The 22,165-nt window shown below is 43.5% G+C and overlaps 1 protein-coding gene across 6 annotated transcripts in view; it reads right to left on the minus strand.

The window, feature by feature from the left end:
• The window catches only part of CDH13 (cadherin 13), a 1,404,901-nt gene that overhangs the window by 622,651 nt on the left and 760,085 nt on the right, over positions 1-22,165 (minus strand). For all 6 annotated transcript variants that reach the window (XM_035024712.1, XM_035024708.1, XM_035024709.1 and 3 more), the window contains one exon: positions 13,824-14,032. In XM_035024712.1, coding sequence (XP_034880603.1) covers positions 13,824-14,032 — 209 coding nt within the window. The remainder of the gene's footprint in view (positions 1-13,823; positions 14,033-22,165) is intronic.

A 22,165-nucleotide genomic window follows, 5' to 3' on the forward strand; every position in this document is an offset into this window, starting at 1 on the left:
CATGAATGTTCAGAGCAGCAATATTCACAACAGCCAAAAGGTAGAAACGGCCCAAATGGTCATCAGCGGATGAATGGATAAACAACTTATGAACAAAGTAATATTACTCAGCCATAAAGAAAACCAGTGAAGCCCTGACAAAGCTACAATGTGGATGAAGCTTGAAGACACTATGCTAAGTGGAAGAAGCCAGTCATCATATTGTATGATTCCATTTATGTGAAATAGCCAGAACAGGCAAATTCTCAGAAACAAAATGCAGATTAGCAGTCGCAGGGACTGCAGGAGGGTGGTAGGTGTGAGGATCAAGTACTTAATGAGTAAGAGTTTTTTTGAGGAATGATTAAGTATTTTGGAGGTAGATGGAGGTGGTGGTTGCACAACACCATGAATTATTATATGTCATTAATATGTTCACTCAAAATGGTTAATTTTGTGTTAAATGAATTTCACTTCAATGAAATAAAACTTTTAAAAAATAAAAAATAAGGTGCCAAATGCTTCAGAGAATTCAAGTGGGCTTAGGACTAAGAAGAAGTTTCAGGAAATCTGCCGCTCAGTTTCTACAACCTTCCAGAGAGAACAATCTCCCCAAAATGTTGAGGGTAGGAGCCCCATTCTGGAGCACAGAGGTGTGAACTTGCGATGAAGTAGAGAGGTTGAGTGAAGACTATGCTTTGAAGAAGACTGGTGAAGGGCGGGGCAGTGATAAGAGGTGCAATGGCTTGGGGGAAATTTGCTCAGTCTGGGGAGATTTGAGAATGTTTGAAGATGGGGAGGATTCAGAGAGGAGGAAACAATGGATAGGATAGCAGAGAAAAGGCAGCATGTGATGAAAATAGAAGCACAAAGGAGCGACTTCAAGAGCACAAGTGAAGGGATGTGTCAAAAAGAGGGAAAGTCTGTCTCCCTCTGTGAGGGAAGGCAGTAGGTAGAGATGGAAGAACGATAGGGAAAGCTCAGGTTGGAGGGTAGAAACCTGATATAGAGAGAAAGGCAAGGCCAGCTGCAGGAAATTGTAGGCAGTGGGGTAGGGCTTATTGCTTAAGACAAATCAGAAAATCTTGGAGTTGTGCTCAAGGTGATGAGCAATAAATTAAAGGTGAATAATTGCAGAGTAGCAATAAAGGTAGGAATCTGCAGAGAGGGAGTTGCTTTGGCTCCATAAGAGTGAATGCCTCATCAACCAAGTCCTTTCCACCTCACGCCTATCCTGTCTTCTAGAAATCTGTTTGCCTATTAGTGGGGCTTCACATCTATACCTATTGATATTGCCTTACTAATTTCAGCCCATCCTTACAGATACTTGAGTTGTTTTTGAATCTTGCATCTATCATCCAGTTGGGATCCCAGAGCTGTGAGATTTACAAACTAAAACACATGTCTTCATTTATTTCCATCACAGGGGATGAACTCAATCAGCTAGGGCCATTGACTGCATGCACAGAAACCATTCTCTTGGCTGACTGGATTATTTTTTAGAACTTTTGGTTGCAGCTCTTCAACCAATCTGAATTTACTTTACTAATATTTGGTAATAATATTCAGTTCATATTTCTATAACTTGACAAAAAAGGTGTAAGATGTTTCGTTAAATGCTTTTTTTTTGTTTTTTTTTGTTTTTTTTGTTTTTTTTTTAAAGATTTTATTTATTTATTTGAGAGAGAGAATGAGAGAGAAAGAGCACATGAGAGGGGGGAGGGTCAGAGGGAGAAGCAGACTCCCTGCCGAGCAGGGAGCCCGATGTGGGACTCGATCCCGGGACTCCAGGATCATGACCTGAGCCGAAGGCAGTCACTCAACCAACTGAGCCACCCAGGCGCCCATTAAATGCTTTTTTGAATAGTCTGAGCACAAAGCATGGCCCCAAAATATTCTAGTTGTAAGACTATGGGCAAGTTAAGGTCTTTTCCAAGTCTTACTTTATTCATCTGTAAAATGAAGATAATAGTATCTATTTCATAGAGTTTCTGTAAAGATTAAATGACTTAAGAAATGCACTGAGAGTGGTGCCTGGCACCAAGTTAGAGCTATGTAAACACTGGCTATGATCAGCATTATTAACATCAATATCCATTCCATTTCTGGCATTTTTTACTCATTCAATAAGAGTGTATTCAGTGCCAGGTATTATGGTAAGTGCTAGATTCATAGCATTGGGCAAGTCAGTTAGAGCTTCTATCCTTATGGAGAATATAATTTTATTTTACCTTATAAACCAACACCAAAATAGTAAGACTTATACAGAATTTGAAAAAAAAATGGGGGGTAATAATAATAATAATTAAATACTATTATTACTAATAATTACTATTATTATTATTTTCATTGATTTTTCTTTGATTCAGTTTCTGGATCTTCTTTCGTAACTTTCTTTTTTGCTTCTTTAGAGAAAATGTTACCCAAAGGTCTGAATGAAAGAGGAAATCATAAGAAAACAAGGCAAAAAGAATGATGGTCATGCTCTTAGGGCTTAGGCTTTGCTAACAAGCTCCAAATTGAATAAGAAACTTGGAATAAAAAAGCAGTCGACCCTCAATTATGTGTGTTAACTGGGATTTGTGAGAATGGACAGTGAAAGGAAGAAAACAATGCATCCTGATTTGCTGTCTTAAATCTCCTAGCACCAGCTTGAACAAAAAAAATAGTGGCAGTCAGACATCTGGTGAGAGCGCTGGGCAGGGGGCAGTATTCAGAAAAAGCCTGGTTAGGTTATTCACACCATTCCATGGGTCTCTTGGAGAACTACCACTGTTTATAACTTTGTAACTTCAAAGGAAAGGAGTTGTAAAAAGTTGCTGTCAACAGAAGCCCAATTTTCCTGACATATTGGGGGGTTGGTTGACAATGCACACCTTTTGTCAAAAGGATTTGCTGCAAAAAGATGGAAAATTGGAGGGACTATCTGATTTCCATAAAGAGCTGGGAGGCAGGAGAAACTGTGTAGACATCAGGGGAAGGAAGAACCCCCTCTTGGATCTCAGGGCCAGTTCCCTCTTACTGGTGGAGGAGACAATGAACAGAAGGGAAGATCCCACGTTGCCCCTTCTGAATTATAAGAAGGCTAGAGGGAAATCACTGGGGTCAATGGGGTCAGAGCAGTAAGCTCAGTCCAAATGAAGGCTGCCTCTCATTCATGGAGGGTATTTTAGAATTTGCTTGAATGATGGTCTCAAATTTTTTAAGCCCTTTTGGCCTTGGGCAGCCCTGGAATGTTTGTCTTACTCCATTCTGTAGGGAAGCTCTTTCTCTCTTTCTTTGTTTAAAGGCTCCCCAACTGGCCATATTCACCAGTCTGGAGACTGAGACTTGCCAAGAGCGTTAAGATGCCATCTTTGTCAGTACGTGAATTTTCTCTCCTATGTGTGAGCCCACAGATATGTCAAAGTCTGAGACTGTATATGGGGTATTACTTAAAGTACTTTTTTTTTTGAGACTTTATCTTTTTTTTTTTTTTTTTTTTTTTTGCATGATAGAGAAAGAAGAGCAGGTGTTAACAAAAATCTATTTTTTTTTTTTAAATAAAAAAGTCATCATTCTTGGATGGCCACACACACATAATGTTTGCTTTATGATTGTTGCTATCTCTTGCCTTATTAAGACAGACAGAAGCAGGTCAGCAAATGAAAATATCCAGCCCTGCCTGGACTCCAGGAGGATATTGGTACTCTTGTTGTTGTGGTGGTAGCACCCCCAGGGGGGAGAGAACTGGGGGTTCTATTTCTGTTAACAGGATCCAGGATAAAGACAAACTCTGATGAGATTAGATTGTGGGCACAGGTGGAAAATACTTCCTATTTGTGTGACCCCTTGACACACTTTGATATTTTTTCCAAATGCTCAGGCTTCTTAAAAGTTTGGGTGAAGACCCTATCATCTGACTGACCCAAGTGCTGGGGAAAAAGGACGGAATGAATAGTGTGTCTTCTTCTCCCTGTTTCTTTGCTACCTAAATTTTGAGTATTGAGACCAAAGAACTAAATGGAGACTATCAATGTCTGTATCAAAAGCTGTGTGGAGTTTTTGTTTGTTTTGATCAGAAATGAGAACAAGACTCTCACAGAGTGGCCTAAAGGCATTTACATTTGGAAATCTTGCTTTTCCTATTAGGTTCTGTTTCCAAAGGTTCTATTCACAAGGAAAGTTTTTAAAAAGCATCATAACAATATGTGGCTTGTCCACCTACCTAAGATTTCCTCAGGATTCTCACTCGGTTTTGCATTTTTACTTTTATTATTTATTTATTTATTTATTTATTTATTTATTTTAAATATTTTATTTATTTGAGAGAGAGAGAGAGAGCATGAGTGGGGGGCTGCAGAGAGAGAGGGAGAAGCAGACTCCCCGCTGAGCAAGGAGCCCGACATGGGGCACCATGACCCCGGGATCATGACCTAAGCCAAAGGCAGACACTTAACCGACTGAGCCACCCAGGCATCCCTCACTTTTGCACTTGTGAAAAATATTTCTATTCACTTTTAGTTTTCCTCTGCCATTTCATCTCTGATGAGAGCAGCCACGCTGACAATGCCATGGTGACCAAGGATCTCCACATGCCAGGTAAGAGGAGGGTTTGAAAAGAGGATCACCCCAATATTTACACTTAAGAATACACTCATACTTGATTTATGGTAGTAAGAAAAGATAGGGGGTTAGAAGCATATTAGAGAGCCCAGAGAAATGTGCATTCCAGCATAGTATCTTATTCCATCCAAGATACCAGGTGAAAATCTGTCTCTGATGATGCTCTATTGCTCTTACTTGCAAAGGCCCCAGCAGCTATTGGAAAGCAAGCTGTGGTTAGAACACTGGACCCAGGGCGCCTGGGTGGCTCAGTTGGTTAAGCGACTGCCTTCGGCTCAGGTCATGATCCTGGAGTCCCTGGATTGAGTCCCGCATCGGGCTCCCTGCTCTGCAGAGAGTCTGCTTCTCCCTCTGACCCTCTCCCCCTCATGCTCTCTCTCAAATAAATAAATAAAATCTTAAAAAAAAAAAAAAAAAGAACACTGGACCCAGGGATTCACTGCAGATTGGAATACTGAGGGTGCTGCTTGACCAGCTCTTGGACCTCAGACCTACCCTCCGGCTTCTTAGAGTCTCAGTTTCCTGACTCATAAAACACCAATAACACCATCTGCTTCAAGCCACTGTTGTGAGGATCACATCTATAGGATGCGTATGAAAACAACGTCTTAAATCATAATTAAAAAAATACAAATGTGGGGCACCTGGATGGCTCTGTCGTTAAGCATCTGCTTTTGGCTCAGGTCATGATCCCAGGGTCCTGGGATCGAGCCCCGCATCAGGCTCCCTGTTCCACAGGGAGTTCTGCTTCTCCCTCTCCCTCCCTGCTTGTGTTCCCTCTCTCGCTGTGTCTCTCTCTGTCAAATAAATGAATAAAATCTTTAATATATATATACATACATATATATGTGTGTGTGTATATATATATATACATACATATATATGTGTGTGTGTGTGTGTGTATATATATATATATACACACACACACACACATAAATGTAAGGCATTTTCCCCAGACTCTAGGACCATGAAGGTGAATGAGATAAATTCTCAAATAACAGGAACTTGCAGCCAAGGAGACATTAAACATTTGGGAAACCTTGTGCTGTTTCCATAAGCTTCTTTCTCCAGAGATTCTATTCATGAGGAAAGTTTTTAAAAAGTGTCATGACAATACAGGACTTGTCTACCTACCTAAAATTTCTTCAGGAGTTTGCTCAGCTCTAACCACTTTTTAATTTTTCTATGTCATTTCATCGTCTTTACAGGAGAATAGAAAAGCACCAGTTCTGCTGTAAATGTCAGTATTACCAAAATAGACGTGACTACAGAAAATCAGAAAGCCCAGGCCCAGCTCCCAGTTCTGGCGCTTGCTGCAAATGCTGACGTTAGCTAAAGCAGTCAACCTGTCTGCACCCGGGCTCCTTCCACACCTGCAGGGAAGGAACCAGATCACCAACGGCCCAGGTTGGTTATGAGGATCAGGGAAACAGATGTATGAGTGAGAGCATCTAAGGCCATGCCCTAAATATGGTAGGCACTCAGCAGAGGACTCTTTCCCTCCCCCTTTCAAAATACATGAAGCCCTGTCCCACTGGAAGACATTTGCCGCCTGTGGCTATTAAACACTTAAAATCTAGCTAATCTACGTTAAGATGTGCTGTAACTAGAACACGTACACCGAATTCCAAAGACTGAGTATAAATAGGAAAATATAAAAATTTCATAAATAACGTAAAAATTGGTTATTTGTTGACATGATAATATCTTAAAGAAATTATATATTATATATTGGGTTATATATATATATATTTATATATATGTGGGTTAAACTTGTGCGTGTGAGCACATGCACACACACAGTCTATGTTTATGAAATTTAACCCTGTACGGACATATTGGGCGTGTGTATATATGTGTTACTATAAGGAAACTTAAAATTACGTGTGTGGCTCACATGATTTTTCTGTTGGACCACACGGCCGCACAACATGAAATCCTGAGTTTTCACAAGCCAATAGGAGGCTGTTTTTAGTAATGTAGACTTTTTGTGGGATCAGTTATTTTTCCCCAAGCATTTCAATTAAAATTAATCTTCAGTATACAGTTTTCTTGTTCTGATCCACAGAGCAATCTGTTATATGCTTAAATTAATGAATCAAAGGATGTCTTTTTATCTGTATTTGAATAGTATCCCGGAGCTAAGAATCATAAACAGAACAATTTAGGCATGTGTCAAAATGTAACAGCCTAATACCTTACTCTAGGCCCAATTCTTGTATCTGTACCATAATTTTCACACTATATATTTTCCCTAACTTGGGTGACAGTTAAATGGACACTCCCCTAATAGTAACTGGGGAGGTTTTTGCCACGCAGAGTGATCTTTCGCAGCGTTCTGAAGTTATCACACGTGTTAAATCGGAGCCCATCCGCAGCTTTAATTCCTCATTTCTTTACGGCCACTATAAGTGCCCAGAGTGGTTCTCCACTGCAATGGTTTTAATACATATTTCTTGAGAGCGAGATCGATACCACTGACCAGGTTGACAGACTCCAAGCCACTCCCAGTCTATGTGATAAGATCTTAGAACAAGGCAGTTACCATAAGCTGGTGGCTCACATTCTCAGGGATGCTTTGAACAAACGAAGTCAAGTTCCCTGTGTGCGGCATAACAGGGGCCTGGGAGGTTGGATGGTATAATGGCCCAAGCAAACAGGATTCAAACGGTTGGCTCAGAGGTGATAAAAATCGGAGTTCATCTCAGTAACACATGTGCAAAAATATTTTTGTCTAGAACGTGTGAGATCGGGAAAGATGGTGAAGGAATATACGAGGTGACAGCAACTCACTGTATACTTCAGTTGTCACCAGTCTGTGACTGAGACCCTCTGTTAGCACTGGGATAGGCAGGATAGTAAAAAAAAATTTTTTGTATACCCCATGCTGGCATCTAGACAAGGCTGGGAATACAGATAGCCACTGCTTCACAGATGAGAAAACTGTACCTCAAAAGAGTTAGGGTACTTTTCAGTACCACCCGAATGGCAAGTATTAAATGTGTGATTAGATCCCAACTTGGGGTGATTCCAGGTCCCCGTGCATATCATGCACAGCTCAGCTAAATGTCACAGAGCACGCACATGTGCAGGGTCAGTAGCTACCCAGCTGCTGCTTTGGGGCCCCCAGACCCACAATCCCTCAAGGTACTCAACACATGGAACCCGAGACTCCAGACAGGGGGTTCACCAGGGCCAAGATACAGATTTAGCAGCCATATTAACATCGGCAGCTGAGCAGTCAATGGCATGTTTTAGAAACAAAAACAACTGTTTCCTCCCAAGTTGTTCCTTCTTCTGATTGCTCCTTTTATTTTATCTTTCTGGAACTATTTGCATCCTCGTTCTTGAAATTGGATTAGGAGCCAAATTTATGTCATTTAAATGAAGAGTTTACAGTGATGGTGATCCACCAAGATAAGCAAGCCTTACATTTATCTTTTTCAGTGTCTGTCATAACTTTCTCTATTCATTCTATTTGGAGGGGGGGAATGTTTTAAATGGCAAAAAAGGGGGAGGAAATTTTTTTTTGCATTTAATAAAACAACTTCATTCAGAGACCAGTTTCCTTTTACTAAGAACACCACATATTGACTTCTAGTGAACAAGCGTAAATGCTTCATAATTAACTTCTAAATACTGCCGAGTCTCTTGGTGTTTATTAAGCAGACCCATAGAAACTGAGAGTCCTGGAAGATTAGTCAGTGTTTCACACCCAGTGGACACCTGAGGAGTGAAATGGTAATGATTTCAGTTCACGTGGAATTCTCAATACCCTACAGGTGGTAGACCAGATAGAATTTGGTCATGATGGGCAGGGGAGGGAGGGCTGGGTTGTCTCGATTTGCCAGGCTCCTTTGCTGAGCATTTATTATAGTCTGGCTTGGATGATACAGCGATGAGGACTAACTGGCATATTCATGGCACTCACTCTGTGCCGGCCACTGCTCTAAACGCTTTGTATATATTCACTCATTTAATCCTCACGACATCTCTATGAAGTCGATTCTGTTGTGAACCCATTTTACAGGTGAGGGAACTGGAACAGAGGTGGTAAGTGCAGCACTGGGAATCAAGGCATCATGGTCCCTGAGTTCAGGAGTTCAGAACGGAGATGGGAGGTAGCACGAATTCAATCAGGCAGTTAAAATTTAGTGCTGTGATCGGGGAGCCAGGCGGGGTTCTATGAGGAACATGGAGGAAAAAAACACTTAATGACCTGGGGGAAACAGTCAGAGAGGTGTCCCTAAGGAAGGGAAATCTTGGCGGGCCCAGAAGTATCAAAGGAGCTAGCCAGGTCAATTGGTGCTGGCCATGGGGCCGGTGGGGCCATAGCGAGGGGGCCGCCACCAGCTGGGGCTATAGCTTGGCCTGTTCAAGAAACCACAGTGGTTTGGTATTGGAGTGAGGAGCCCAGAGTTCAGTGCAGGGAGTGGTGTGAAGGTGTCATGCATTCTACTCAGGCGTTTATTCAAAAGACAGTCAATGAATACCAACTGCATGTCAGGCACTGTACAGAGTCCTAGGGATACAGCCATGGACACATCGGAAAAGAATGAAGTAAGGAAGGAAGAAAGGAAGGGAGGGAGGAAGGAAATAGGAAGGAAACACTATATTTCTGCCTCCAGGGAGCTTATATAGTCTTATCAGGGAGCCAGACTTTAAACACCTGAAATAAATGCATAACTTACAAACTGAGAAGAAGGGCACGAAGGAGCAGAACCATTGCTACCAAGGGAGACCCTCCTTTGGACAGGGAGCAGGGAAAGCTCTTGGAGGTCAAGCATTTCAGCAGGTCAAGCCACTTAGAGATGAAAGGAACCAGACTGGAGGGAAGGCTGCAGAGACCAGCCAGGCTCAACAGTGAAGGGCCCTTTCAGACACCTTTGAAGGCGACAGAATATTATCCTAGGGGCCAGGTGGGCTGATGAGCTAGCAAGGTCCCATTAAGCAAGGAGTAAAGTGATCAGATTTGCATTTAAGACACAGCCCCAGTGTGAGAACTGGATCCAAGCCTGCAGCCTGCAGGCTCCCACACCCCTACCTCCCGTTGCATTGTGCATCTCCTGCTCTGTTCTTGAGGACCCAGCTGTCCAGGTCATGGGTACCTAAATTCTACAGCTGCTTAGAGTGTGAATGCCCACATTTCAAGATGAAGCTGGTGGGCACAGTCTCTTTTAGTTCTCAAACTGGAATTCAAAATAAATTTCTACAAGCTCCCTGATGTTCTTACCTCCCAGCCTGACTTCCTCCAGTGCTGTAATTGATGTCAGTATTCCTTGCTATAATCTACAGTCACAGAAGCTACAACTTCTTAAGTCAGAAAGAAAAAAATAAATAAAAAGGTGGCTTAAAAAAAATTTTTTTTAGTGCTAGACGTGAAATTGAGGTTGATGAGTCCCATTTGCACAGCGGGTAAAGACGTCTCTACCTAAGATGCATAAGGAATGAAACGGAGCTTGCCCATGTAAACCGCTGGAGCCCCCTATCCAAAGTAAAAATAAACAAATAAAAGCGAGCACTAGGCTGTCTTCCCATTCACTGTTGTCAGGCAGTGAGGGATAGCAGACTCAGTGCGGACAAGCTACGGTCTGTGCAGACATACTTTCATGAGCGCAGTTCATCATTACCTTCCCCAGGCTAGAAACCCCTCCTGTAAGCATGGTATGCCTTGGCCCTTCCATACCAATCCTACCTCCCCTGTCAAAACATGAGGGACTAAGCTGCTCCTCTGCCCTCTCCAGTCTAAGGTGATCTTACACTGTCCATATAGAGAGGTCCTAGCTTCTGGGCAGCCCACTCAAAATGCGGAGACAGCTTGGGAGTCTATAATTAAGCTATTAACAAATAGACTTCACAGGTTTAGGCTTTCTGGCTTCACTTTCTCCTCCTTCCCTTAATCTCCGCCTTCTGTCTCCTGGCCTCGGTGAGATCACTTAACCCCCAGTAGCTATTCTTTCTCTAGAGGTTCCAATATGATACCATTGTTAGGCTGGGTCACCTGGTGTTCTGGGCTGTGCCCAACAGAATGATTCTGTGACGCAGATTATTCTTACCCCTGTCTCATAGATAAGGATGTTGAGGTTTAGGGAGTTGGGTAGCTTGTCCAAAGTCACAGGTCATAGGTGGTGGAGGAGAAATTTGAACCCACTTAAGTTCAACACCAAAGCCAAAGCCTTATCACTATACTGTTCTTCCCCTAAGTGTTTACCCTAAGATCTAGTCCCATATTTTCTGTCATCTCTACCAAGATGTCCCCATGAGCCACCAACTCAACATCCAAGCCTGACTAAGCAAGCGCCTTTCCCAACCACCCCTTTTCTGACTGGTCCAATCCACCTCCATCCTCCTAGCCTGCACAGCTTGGAGTCACCCAAATGCTAAATCCTGGCTCTTTCCTCCTTCAAACCACACCTGCCATTTGTTGGTTTCTTCCATTGCTACTGTATTGCTCTGACTCGTGCCCTCATCTCTTGACCCATGGGTGGGAAAGAGAGTGAATGTTTGTACGGAGAGGCCAGATCTCAATCTCATTTCTGCCAATTTCAAGCTAGGGGATCTTGGCCAACTTTTCACATCTGGAGGAAGGGGTGAAGTCAGCAGCCCCACGGGGGAGGGTTGTGAGGGTTAAAAACAACAGACACAAAGCACAGACTGAGATGTACACCCTTGAGAGAGTCCCACTAAATAATATAATTTCTCACTCACCTCTAAGTCCTCAGTTTCCCCCATCTGTAAAGAGAGCACAGTAGCACATGCCTCATAGGCGGTGGGGGAGATTTAATGAGTCAGCATTTGGGGCCCATGAGGGCCGCGAACATGCTGGCTCTGTTACCAGCCCAGCTTCCACTGCCCGATCTGCTCTCTAAAAGGCACAGGAGAGAGTCGGCCTTGGTGCCCTGCTTAGGGCTGTTTCAACATACTCGATCGTTTTCCCTCCCCGCCCAGGAGCGGGGCTGACTGAGGGCTCAGGGCTTCCCCTCTCTAGCAGCTGGCCCCTCGGCTGCACATAGGAGGGCCTCAAAATACCGAATGAGTATCTCTTAAGGCCGGTGTTCTCCTTGGAAGAATTCTTTGGCTAGCTATATTGTTTTCCTATCTTTTTTTTTCTTTTTAATTTTTTTGGACTTTTTATTACAGACACATCTGGGCAGCTTCACGAGGCCTATTTTCAAACCTCATGAAATCACTGGAGGTAGGAGGGGAATGCCCCGTTCTGCTGGGGTCCGGCAAAGTGCACGGTGCCACGGCCTCCACCAGGCTTTATAAGAAGCTGCCGATGGCAGCCAGGCTTTGTGGACAATGGGCTCAGACAAAGGCGAGTGAGAAACGGCTCTGAGGGGCCTGGCCTCCAGGAGGGTGTCTCTCTGGGACTCAAGAGGCCAGTTCTTCAAGACGGAGTCTCTTCGTTCTGAACCCCAGGTCTCAGAGCCTATCAAGGTGGAGTCTGTCCTGGGAAGTGCCCAGAATTCCCTCTGTTCTGCTTTAAGCTAAGCAGGATGACACTGTCTTTTCTGGATTTCAAGAGGAGCCTTTCATCACGATGAACAATGTCTGTCTAAATACATCCCATCCCACATGCAAACCCCCTTATGTGAGTTTCTGTGCCATTTGCTTGTTCCTAAGAAGCACTTTGTGCTGCACATCCCAGCAATTTTGTTACTTTAGATATTTAGCAAGTCATTTATATCGCAAGTTAGTGAGATGCTGTGAAATGGTTAAGTAAGAGAAAAGCTTGCTCCTGTGGTGCCAGTGGGTTGCCACACTGGACATATCCATCAATATCCTGTTTTCTTTGAAAATATCGGTGGCACACTGTGGATTCATCTTTAGCTTGCTATCTACCCTTAACTCACAGATTCACAGATATGAAGGGGAATTGTGGAGTCTGTCCGGTCTAGGGATGACAAATATATTCCATCCCTGGAAACATCTCTGAATGATCAATGGATAGTAGCTCCAGAGCACTGTATTGGGAAAGATACTCAGGTCAAGCTGGGGACAATTAGCCATATCTGCCATGAGTATGGTGACAGAATGGGGCAATGCACATGCCACTTCTTAGCCATCCCAGAATGTTTCACCCCTCCAGTCTGCAGATAAAGGAGTTTGATGATTCTTTCAAGATCACACAGACAGTCTCTGTCTCTGCTCCCCAGCTGTAGAATCGGTGTTCGTACCAACCCCCGACCCTCCACCGCTGAACAAAAATTCGCAGATAAAGCAAGGTTATGGGGAGTGTGGCAGATGGAGAAAGGCAGCAAAAATCAAGGCTTTGAGAAATTGGGTAAGAGCAGACCATCAAGCAGGAGCAAAAGCTATCCACACCCAGCTGGGAACACACCATTATTATTGTAATTGTTTGGTCTGGGTCTTGCTGTGCGCCTTTCCTTTCTATCAAGAAACCAGTCTTTAAAATCTTGATGAAGGAGGGGTAGGTGAGTCCACGGTAGCAAAAAGTCTCTGGATGACACAGTCGGGAAGTCTAAAGGGCAGTTGGTAGCATTCTTAAAGTGTGTAAACATGTACACAAGTACAAGGATCAGCATATGTGTGCATCTTGAAAGGAACGGGCACTAGATCATGCCCGCCCAAGCACCATTTCCCACCCTCAGACAACAGCATGCTGATTTACTTTGAGTAACTACCTATCTTTCACTCTCCGCCCATATGTCTTAGGTGGGGCTGACTCCACCCTGGCTTCAGGATGAGAGGCGTGACTCAGACTGAGCCAACTAGAGCATCGCTACCCAATGGACACAGTGACTAGTTCAAGGATGAACATGTGATCTAATGAGAGCCAATAAGATTTGATTTCAAGCATTTGTTGGCATTATCAGGAAGAGGCGCTTTCTCAGGGGACTTCAGGCTGGGAAAATGAAGTAGAGCTGCTGAGATCTCCACATTGGAAGGCAGAGAAGGATGTGACTGTCTAAAAGTGAAGCCAACAGAAGGGAAACAGAACCACAAAATGGGTAAGGATCAAAGCTGATGTCATAACTGGGCACTGGTACACTGCCATGCCTGAAGGCAGAGTTACTCTGAAATAGTTGCCTCGTTAGCCAATAAATGCTCACATACCACCTCCTCCCCCGAATAGTTTTCTGAGTTGGGTTGTTGTCCTTTGCAACAACAAAGAAGTCTTGGCCAATAATAAACCAAAGAACTATTTTCCACATAAGACATACAGACCCCAACGTTCCTCTGTGGACCCAGTTTATCCAAAACAGCTGTGTTACCTGCAAGGAGCCCTGGATGTCTTTCCCCCCGACAATCACAAGTTCTGCCATGTCTTCTGCATGGGGAGTCCGGGCGTGGATGAACAGAGTCTTGCCTACCGCAGTTATGTTTTTCAGGGCAACTAAGCTGCCATCATTGTTCACCTTGAAGTATGGGCTTGAGACCTCATAGTGTAGCTTGTTGTTTCCCTTGCAGTCACTGAAGGTCACTGGGGAAAAAAAACAAACCAAAACAGAACAGGTGAACAAAAACAGAAAGAGTGTGAGTAGGTTGGGCAGTTTACTGCTGGAGAAATCTCTGACCATTAAAATGTGGGTCACTGCTCCCCACCCAAATCTACAAATGCTTCCCCTTGTCCCACAGCACCCCCCGTAGCTCTCTAGCTCTGATTGTGCTGGGAAACTTCATTCATTCTAGATCTGTCCTTGATCACAAGCCATGTTCTAGGCAGGTACTAAGCACTGAGGACACAGAGATGAACAGGATCTTTTAAGACAGCAGCTCAGGGTTCCAGAGAGTGGTTTGAGAGAGAAGAGAGGCCAAGAAAACCAGTCAGTCTGGTGTTGTACCAATGACGCCTGGCTCAGATTAACACACTGGTGGGATAGATGTGGACAAAATTCCTATAGTTGAATGGCTAAGTCATGTTTGGGAAGGAATAGGAGAAGCAGCTGTTCTTGTGGGCAAGCACAGAATTGTACTGCTGGCCTTCTTTCCTCACCCCACCTCTGTTTCCTCAGCTCTCTACTGAACAGACTTGTTTGTTTAGTAAACCTTTAACAGAAGCATAATACAGATACAGAAAAAGCACATAAATCAGAATGTACAACTTGATGTATTTTCATAAAGTGGGCATGCCCTTATACTCAGGACCTAGGCCCAGATACAAATACTACCAACCTTCCCCTTCCCCTCCCTCCTGAGCCACAATCCCCAGCTTCCTCCTTGAATGCTGCACAATGCTGACTTCTAAAACCATAGGTCTGTTCCACATGCGTTTGCACTTCATAAAAATGGGATCATCCAGTGTGTGTTCTTTTGTGTCTGGATTCTTCCACTCGATATTATGTTTGTGAGATTCATCCATGTGTCTGTGAGTCACAACAGTTAATCCTAACCACTCTGTAGTACTCCAGTATGTGGCTCTAATGAATTTCTCTTGATGGGCATCGGGACTATTTCCAGTTTGGGGCTCTCAAAATATTGCTTCCAGGAACTTTCTTGCGTGTCTTTGGTGACAACATCTACCTTGGTCTGAGCACACTGTTAAAGCCATATAAATATTTGATGAACTAAGCTGATCTTTCTGTTCTGGGAGATAATTCTTACGGTGATAATAACCATATTAGCTGATAATGATAATAGCTAACGTGAATTGAACAATTTCCACACGCGAGGCTAAGTGTCAAGCATTTTACATGCATTATCTTATTTAATCTGCACAACGAATGAGGTACTTTTTTGACCCCAGTTTATAGATAAGGTAACTGAGGCTTGGAGAGAGCAAAGGAGGTGCCTCCCACAGTTTGTAAATGTGGAGAGACACATAAATTGTTTCATTATTATCGATTAGCATTCATCCACTGAAGGCACGCTGCTCAAATGACAGGGCCTGCTGGATGGCTAGGATGCTGGCTGGTTCTGGCCCTTGCCCCTGGGCAGGACCCAAGAAGACAGACCGAACTGGGGAGGACTGGGAGTGAGGAAAGACATACAAAAGTTTGTGGGGTTCTAGTTTCGCCTTTCCCTTCCTTTCCTTCCTTTCTTCCTTCCCACATCCATTACTCCCTTCCACAAATATTAACTAGGAATCTATATTATGCTAGATGCTGGGTTTATAATGTTGAGCAAAGATGGACACAGTCCCTGGGTTGAAGTATAGTCGGAGAGAAAGACAGTAATTCAATGCCCTTATAAGTAACAGAGGACCTACTCCAGGCAGAAAGAGCCACATGTGCAAAGGTCCAGTGGCATTCAGGGGATTGCAAATAAGCCAGTGAGATGGGCACAGAGAGCAAGGGAGAAAGTGGGGAACAGAGAGTGAAGATCAGCTGGAAATGTGGGGCGTGGAAGGCCACATCAAGACTTATTCCTGGAAAAAGATTTGGACCCTCCCAACACAACTATAGAACCAACTTGCCTCTACCTGAGTCTCATACAACTACAGCTCCCCAGTGCAAATGATGCCAGCACCCAAGGTCCTCCATGGCTAAGCCGTCCATTGGCCTCGCCTCTGGCCTCTGCCCTCACTCTGTGCCTCATGCATTACTCACCTCTGCGCCAGCCTACACCTACTGTATTCTCCCACCTCTCTGCTCATTTTGCTCCCTCTGTGCAGAAGTCACTTCCCACCTTCCTCACCCTGTTAAATCCTAGCCATTCTACAAGAGTCAGCTCCATAACTTGTCCAAATATCCTCTTTGTGTTCCCCAAGTTTCCTGCACACAGGATCTTTTATATCATGTTATAGCAATATGCCCATTTTATGTATCTGTTTTTCTCATCAGAACCAAGAGCCGAGGGGTGCCTGGGTGGCTCAGTCAGTGAAGCATCTGCTTTCAGCTCAGGTCATGATCCCAGAGTTTTGGGATCGAGTCCCGCATCGGGCTCCCTGCCCAACAGGGAGCCTGCTTCTCCCTCTCCCTGTTCTCTGCCACTCCCCCTGCTTGTACTCTCTCTCTCTCTCTCTCAAATAAATAAAATCTTTTTTTATAAAAAGAACCAAGGGGCGCCTGGGTGGCTCAGTCGTTAAGCGTCTGCCTTCGGCTCAGGTCATGGTCCCAGGGTCCTGGGATCGAGCCCCGCATCGGGCTCCCTGCTCAGCGGGAAGCCTGCTTCTCCCTCTCCCACTCCCGCTGCTTGTGTTCCCTCTCTTGCTGTATCTCTCTCTGTCAAATAAATAAAATCTTAAAAAAAAAAAAAATTTTTTTAAAAGAACCAAGATCAGAAATTGAATCTTTCTTCTTCTCATTATTCATCTCTAGATCTCTAGCAATGAATAGAATGCTTTTGCATACAGGAGGCATTCAATAATGATTATACTTAATTCAGTTGCTCTCCAGGGGCAAAATGATACTCTAATAGGGGTGGACTGAGGGCATGGTACTTCTTTAATGCTGGGAGCAGAAGCTGCTGCAAGCAAGGGCAGGAACTGAGAAAGAAGGTCCCTAGGCCATTCTTGTCTTAGATGAGCAGGGGGAGGAGCAGAGGGAGAGAATCCCAAGCAGGCTCCAAGCCCAGTGCAGGGCCCAACTTGGGTCTGGATCTCACAACCCTGAAGTCACGACCTGAACTGAAATCAGGAGTCAGATGCTTAACCAACTGAGCCACTCAGGCGCCGCTGCTGTCATGAAATTTCAATGGCACAGATATGCTGCATGTCTGTGTACTTACATACCTCTGTGCTTTATACACACACAAAGGCAATGTTTTGCCCCTCCCCCATGCCACCCTCTTGGGGGTATCATAGCCCCACTGAAAATGCATACTCTAAAAGCACCATTTTCCATTTTACGGGAAAACAGACTGAGCCTCTGAGATTGAGCAACTTGCTCGAGTTCATACACCCAGAGAAAGCAGGAACCTGTCCCCAGTCCATCTGTCTACCTCCATAATTTAAGCTCTCAGTACATTCATTTCCTGGGAATTGATGCATAAGAGGGAATAGGGCAGTTGCCCCATCCTGACCCCTGAAGGCCACTCACTAATCCCTCTGGGCTTCTCAGAGGTCCCAAATAAGGGCGTAGTGAGCGACCACATCTATATTCAGGATCTGGCACATCATAGGCACCCAGTATATTCCAGCTTTCTTCCCAGCTTGCTCTGTCAAATAACTAAGGATTGCAAAACTGGGTCTCTCTTTTAGACACCTTTACCAATTCAAGAGCAGATGCTTTAGACTGTGGTTTTTTCAAGGCTATGAGAATCATCTGGAGAGCATTTTAAAACATAGCAATACCTGCTCAACTCCCAACCAAGATTCTGATATAACCAGGCTGGGCTGGGGTCTGGGCACTGGTATCCCTTTAAAGCTCCCCAGATGAATCTAATGCAGCTAAGGGCCAAAAACCAGGACCTCAGACAATGGACTGCTTGTCAAGATGCCAGGTTTCCACATTTCCCAGCCATCCTTGGCACAGAGAGGAGGTTGGGGACCTAGCATGCCAGGAACTACTCTTCCCATGCCCTAAGAAAGGGCAGTTTTAATGGTAGGTTTCTAAGCCGTTTTCCAAACCTGGCACATGTGCAGCAGCCCTGTGACCTTGGGCAGACACCCATCCTCTTTGTACCTCAATGTCTTCATCTGTAAAGTGGGACAAATAGTAGTACCTCCCTCACAGGTACTATAATTCTTATGTGAGCATTCAACACAATCATACATACCTACATGCATAAAACACTTAGGATGGTGCTCCATGAATAAGAATTATTACCATCATTACTCCTGTAATTGTAGGCATTAAGGAAACTACTTTTTTCCTTTTCCTACATAGCTTCCTGCTTCCAGCTAGTTTTCCACCTGCCTCCTGAGTCCTTCCATCTCTTTCTAGTCAGGTACCCATGCTCTGGCCTGCTGGGCCAAGTGTGGTTACCATGGAGACGGTTACTAGAGGCGCCTCTGCTGGGGCCATAGGAGTAAGGCAGATGATTCTGATCCAGACTGGACCATCTTTGAATCTTCCTACTCTTCTTGGCAAAGCCCTACCTGTCTCAAGTGAGAGGTTGTGAAGAAAAGAATGACATCAAAGAAGCAAAATCACAGTGCTCCACCCATAGTAGACTCAACAGAGTTTCATTAAATGTTCTTTAAATGGATTGTTTGTACAGATAACTTCCTACCATTCTAAACTCTTATTTTTCCGAAAAGCATGACACCGCACCGAAGGCTTTACACTCATGATTGCAGTGAATCCTCACATGACCAATTTGAGGTAGATGATTTGTTTCCTCTCTAGAAACTGAGACTTAGGGGCACCTGAGTGGCTCAGAAGGTTAAGCGTCTGCCTTCGGCTCAGGACATGATCCCAGAGTCCTGGGATCCAGCCCTGCATTGGGCTCCCTGCTCAGCAGAGAGCCTGCTTCTCCCTCTCCTTCTCCTGCTCCCCCTGCTTGTGCTCTGTCACTCTCTCTGTCAAATAAATAAATAAATTAATTAATTAAATAAATATCTTAGGAAAAAAAAAGGAAATTGAGACTTAGTGAGGTTGAATGAGGGGAAGGCCACACAGTTCATGATAGTCTGCCTGGGCAAATATACTCCCTCCTTCAAACACTCCGCATCCAGCCTCACATTTTCACCATATTTTCATAGCAGATCTATTATTCACTTAATATTTTTCTTTTATTTGTCTCACATTATTTATTCTCACAAAATTATTTGAAGATAACATTTATAATATATATTGGATGGGTCAGATGTCCTTTTTTTCCCCCCAATAATGTTAAATTAAATCTAACGAGTTAAATAAAAACACATGTTTGTCTTTGCAGACACTAAAGCCCTCAGAGTGATGTGAGTTCCACCCTCCGAAAATGCTGGCCTGGGCTACATTCCTCTCTGCATATCCCTCATTTAGATAAATTCATGCCTGGCTCCACCCTAACTCAGGCTTATAACCTAAAAGGGATCTGATAGAATTCCATATGATTATTCGATATCATCTAGGAGGCCTTCTGATATTTGAAAGAATATGTCTAACATAAATAATGCAAGTTTGAGAAAGAGGCACACCTTAGAAAAAGCACAAAACTCGACCTTGCCGATGACAGCAGCTTCGGCCGTATCTAAATGGCAGATCTGGAGTATATGAGGAATACTTAGTCAAAAGAGAAACAATTTACCACACTCATATTTGACTTCTTCCTCCCAGAAAAACAGACTCTACTTCCCCACCGATTATAATCTCACCTTAAATTCCCCATTAAAGGGTGCAACTCATAGCATCAGCCCTGCATCATTGTCTCATTTAATAACGTTGTTGAGACACCAAAATATCAGTGATTCTCAAACTTTTTAATAGAGATCAAGTCAGTGCATATTTGGGGGCACAGAGTTCAAAGAACATATTAAGGATGAAATTGAATAGTTTATGTCTACCTATTTTTTTAAATGTTTGTTTCTATAGAGACACCCTCCTAAATATCTTGGAATGGCACCATGAGGATAACTGAAAGGGAAAATTCTAATAAAAAATTAAGCTTGTGGACAAATATTCAAAATCTCTATCTGAGGGAGAAAAGAAACTGTACTATTATGAACCTACAAAGGACTTCCTTACATAGTTTATCCCTGTGGCATTTAAAATAGATTCTAGAAAGAAAAAATATATATACATATAATATACTGTATGTGGGGATTTATTGGAATCAATTGTACAACATCATTTTTTGAGATAATCTTTGAACACCCCAGGAGAAGAAATGGGGAGTGAAAACTCCCCACCTGGGGGAAAAATGCAAATTAGACAAATGGCACCACTCAGCGTTTCAATTATGCTTTCAGCATGTTTCCACTCAAAATGTCCTCTGGGCTTAATGCAAATGTCACAAAAAGACAAACTTTAGCTGGGAGACAAAACCACAATTGAAATGGGAAGTTTGGCACGTGAATTAAGGGGCTTAATCTTCCTGACCTTGATTTTATGCTTTTTTCTTTCTTTCTTTTGAATGTGGTTCTTAAGGATGAAAATCCAAAAGGCATAGATTTCTTACCATCTTGAAATGTGTGAGTGGTCAAATTAAGCCGTATTATGATCCCAGGAAATACGAAAATGCAAATGGATTTAAATTTATCTGCAAAATATAGATCAGCCCTGCTCATGTAGATAGGTATGTACTAAAATACGGACTTCGTGCTACTCTGGTAAGTGTTTTGGGGTCAGTCTATGATCCATACACTCAGGCCTTAGGTGGGCAAATGGTCCTAAATACATACATAGATACATACACACATACATACATTTGTAGAGACATGAAAATTGGTCTGTATGTAAGTGAAAAGGCCTCTTAGAGTTGGTGTTCAGACTACTTGTACCCTTGGGTGAGGATGCGTGTGGGTCGGGGGCCTGTGGGCTCTGCATCAGTCTTCCCAAGAGTTGCGTCTCCCTACAGGTAGATATGGTTGGATCTACAGATAATCTACTTCTAGCAATCTCCACTCACACACAGAAGAAAGTAGCATTGTTTGAGCAGTATGATGGTAAAGGAAAAAGTCCTGATTCCTATCATTTGCCAATGTCTATGGTGTAAATATTCTAAACATAGCTGATCTCAGCTACCAATGTGCCTTCAATTGGCTTGCAGATTTTCTAGAAGCTTAACAAGCAGCTCTCAGGAGTCCACGTACTAGCTGACTGCAGCATACCACTGAGACCAGCCAATGACTCTGTGCAGCAGAATACAAATTATTTACTCTCCCTTAGGCTATACCAGATATCCCGGTACCCCTGGCCTAGTTAGTAAAACAGAATCCAGTTGTTCCATTAGCCAGAAGGGCCTGCATATTGGTTGATTTGCTAGTCCTTGCTGGGACACAGAAAGCCATGCCTTTCTGACAACTGAAGTAGCACTTAATTCGGATATCAGATGGACTCTCCCCAGGATACAGAGCAAGACTAATTGCTTTTCACATCCCTCAGTATCCCACTGGCATCCAGAGGTACCAACTTCCTTTAAAAGAACTCACAAGGCTTAGTCCCGAGGCTCTATGGATTTGCCCAACTGAGAGAAACAGAAAGCATTCCCTGTGGTTTCCCCGAACACCTTCATTTCTCAAATATTCTAGCCAATCAAACTTTCATTAACATATGTTTAGTCCTACCCACATTGGGCCAGATCCCTGGATGATAAAATAGGCACCTCCTCCGGCCTTCATTCATTTTACCCTCCTGATTAATGAGGGTACCGAACTGTATCCTATAATCCATGTTTGGCCAGGAATAAGCACTGACATCTGCAGAGCTTCTGTAAGGCTATGGGCATGGTCTCAACCATGACTGATTAGCTCAGGAATAGATTTCACCTCCGAAGGCTTTATAGATTTGATAGGTGCAAGAATGCACAGTCTTAATACCATCTTATGTTTCAATTCCAACTTCCATAAAATAGAGTTTCAATTCTATCATGTCAGGCAAAGATACCATAGTGAATGATCTTGTCAAGTGATCTTCTGCAGAAACCTATTTTTACCATGTAAACCCTTAAGGGCTTCCTCTTGGAAGAAGACAGAGCCCACATCTGCTTTCAGGGGATTTTCTCTGCCTACCATTAAAACTGAGTTGCTAGTTTTGAAACTAGTCTTTTCTGTCAGGGTGTTACATTTTCCTCTCATTACAGATTCTTT

The sequence above is a fragment of the Mirounga leonina genome, unplaced genomic scaffold (assembly GCF_011800145.1).
Source record: "Mirounga leonina isolate KUSES-001 unplaced genomic scaffold, KU_Mleo_1.0 Mir_180, whole genome shotgun sequence".
NCBI classification, from domain to species: domain Eukaryota; kingdom Metazoa; phylum Chordata; class Mammalia; order Carnivora; family Phocidae; genus Mirounga; species Mirounga leonina.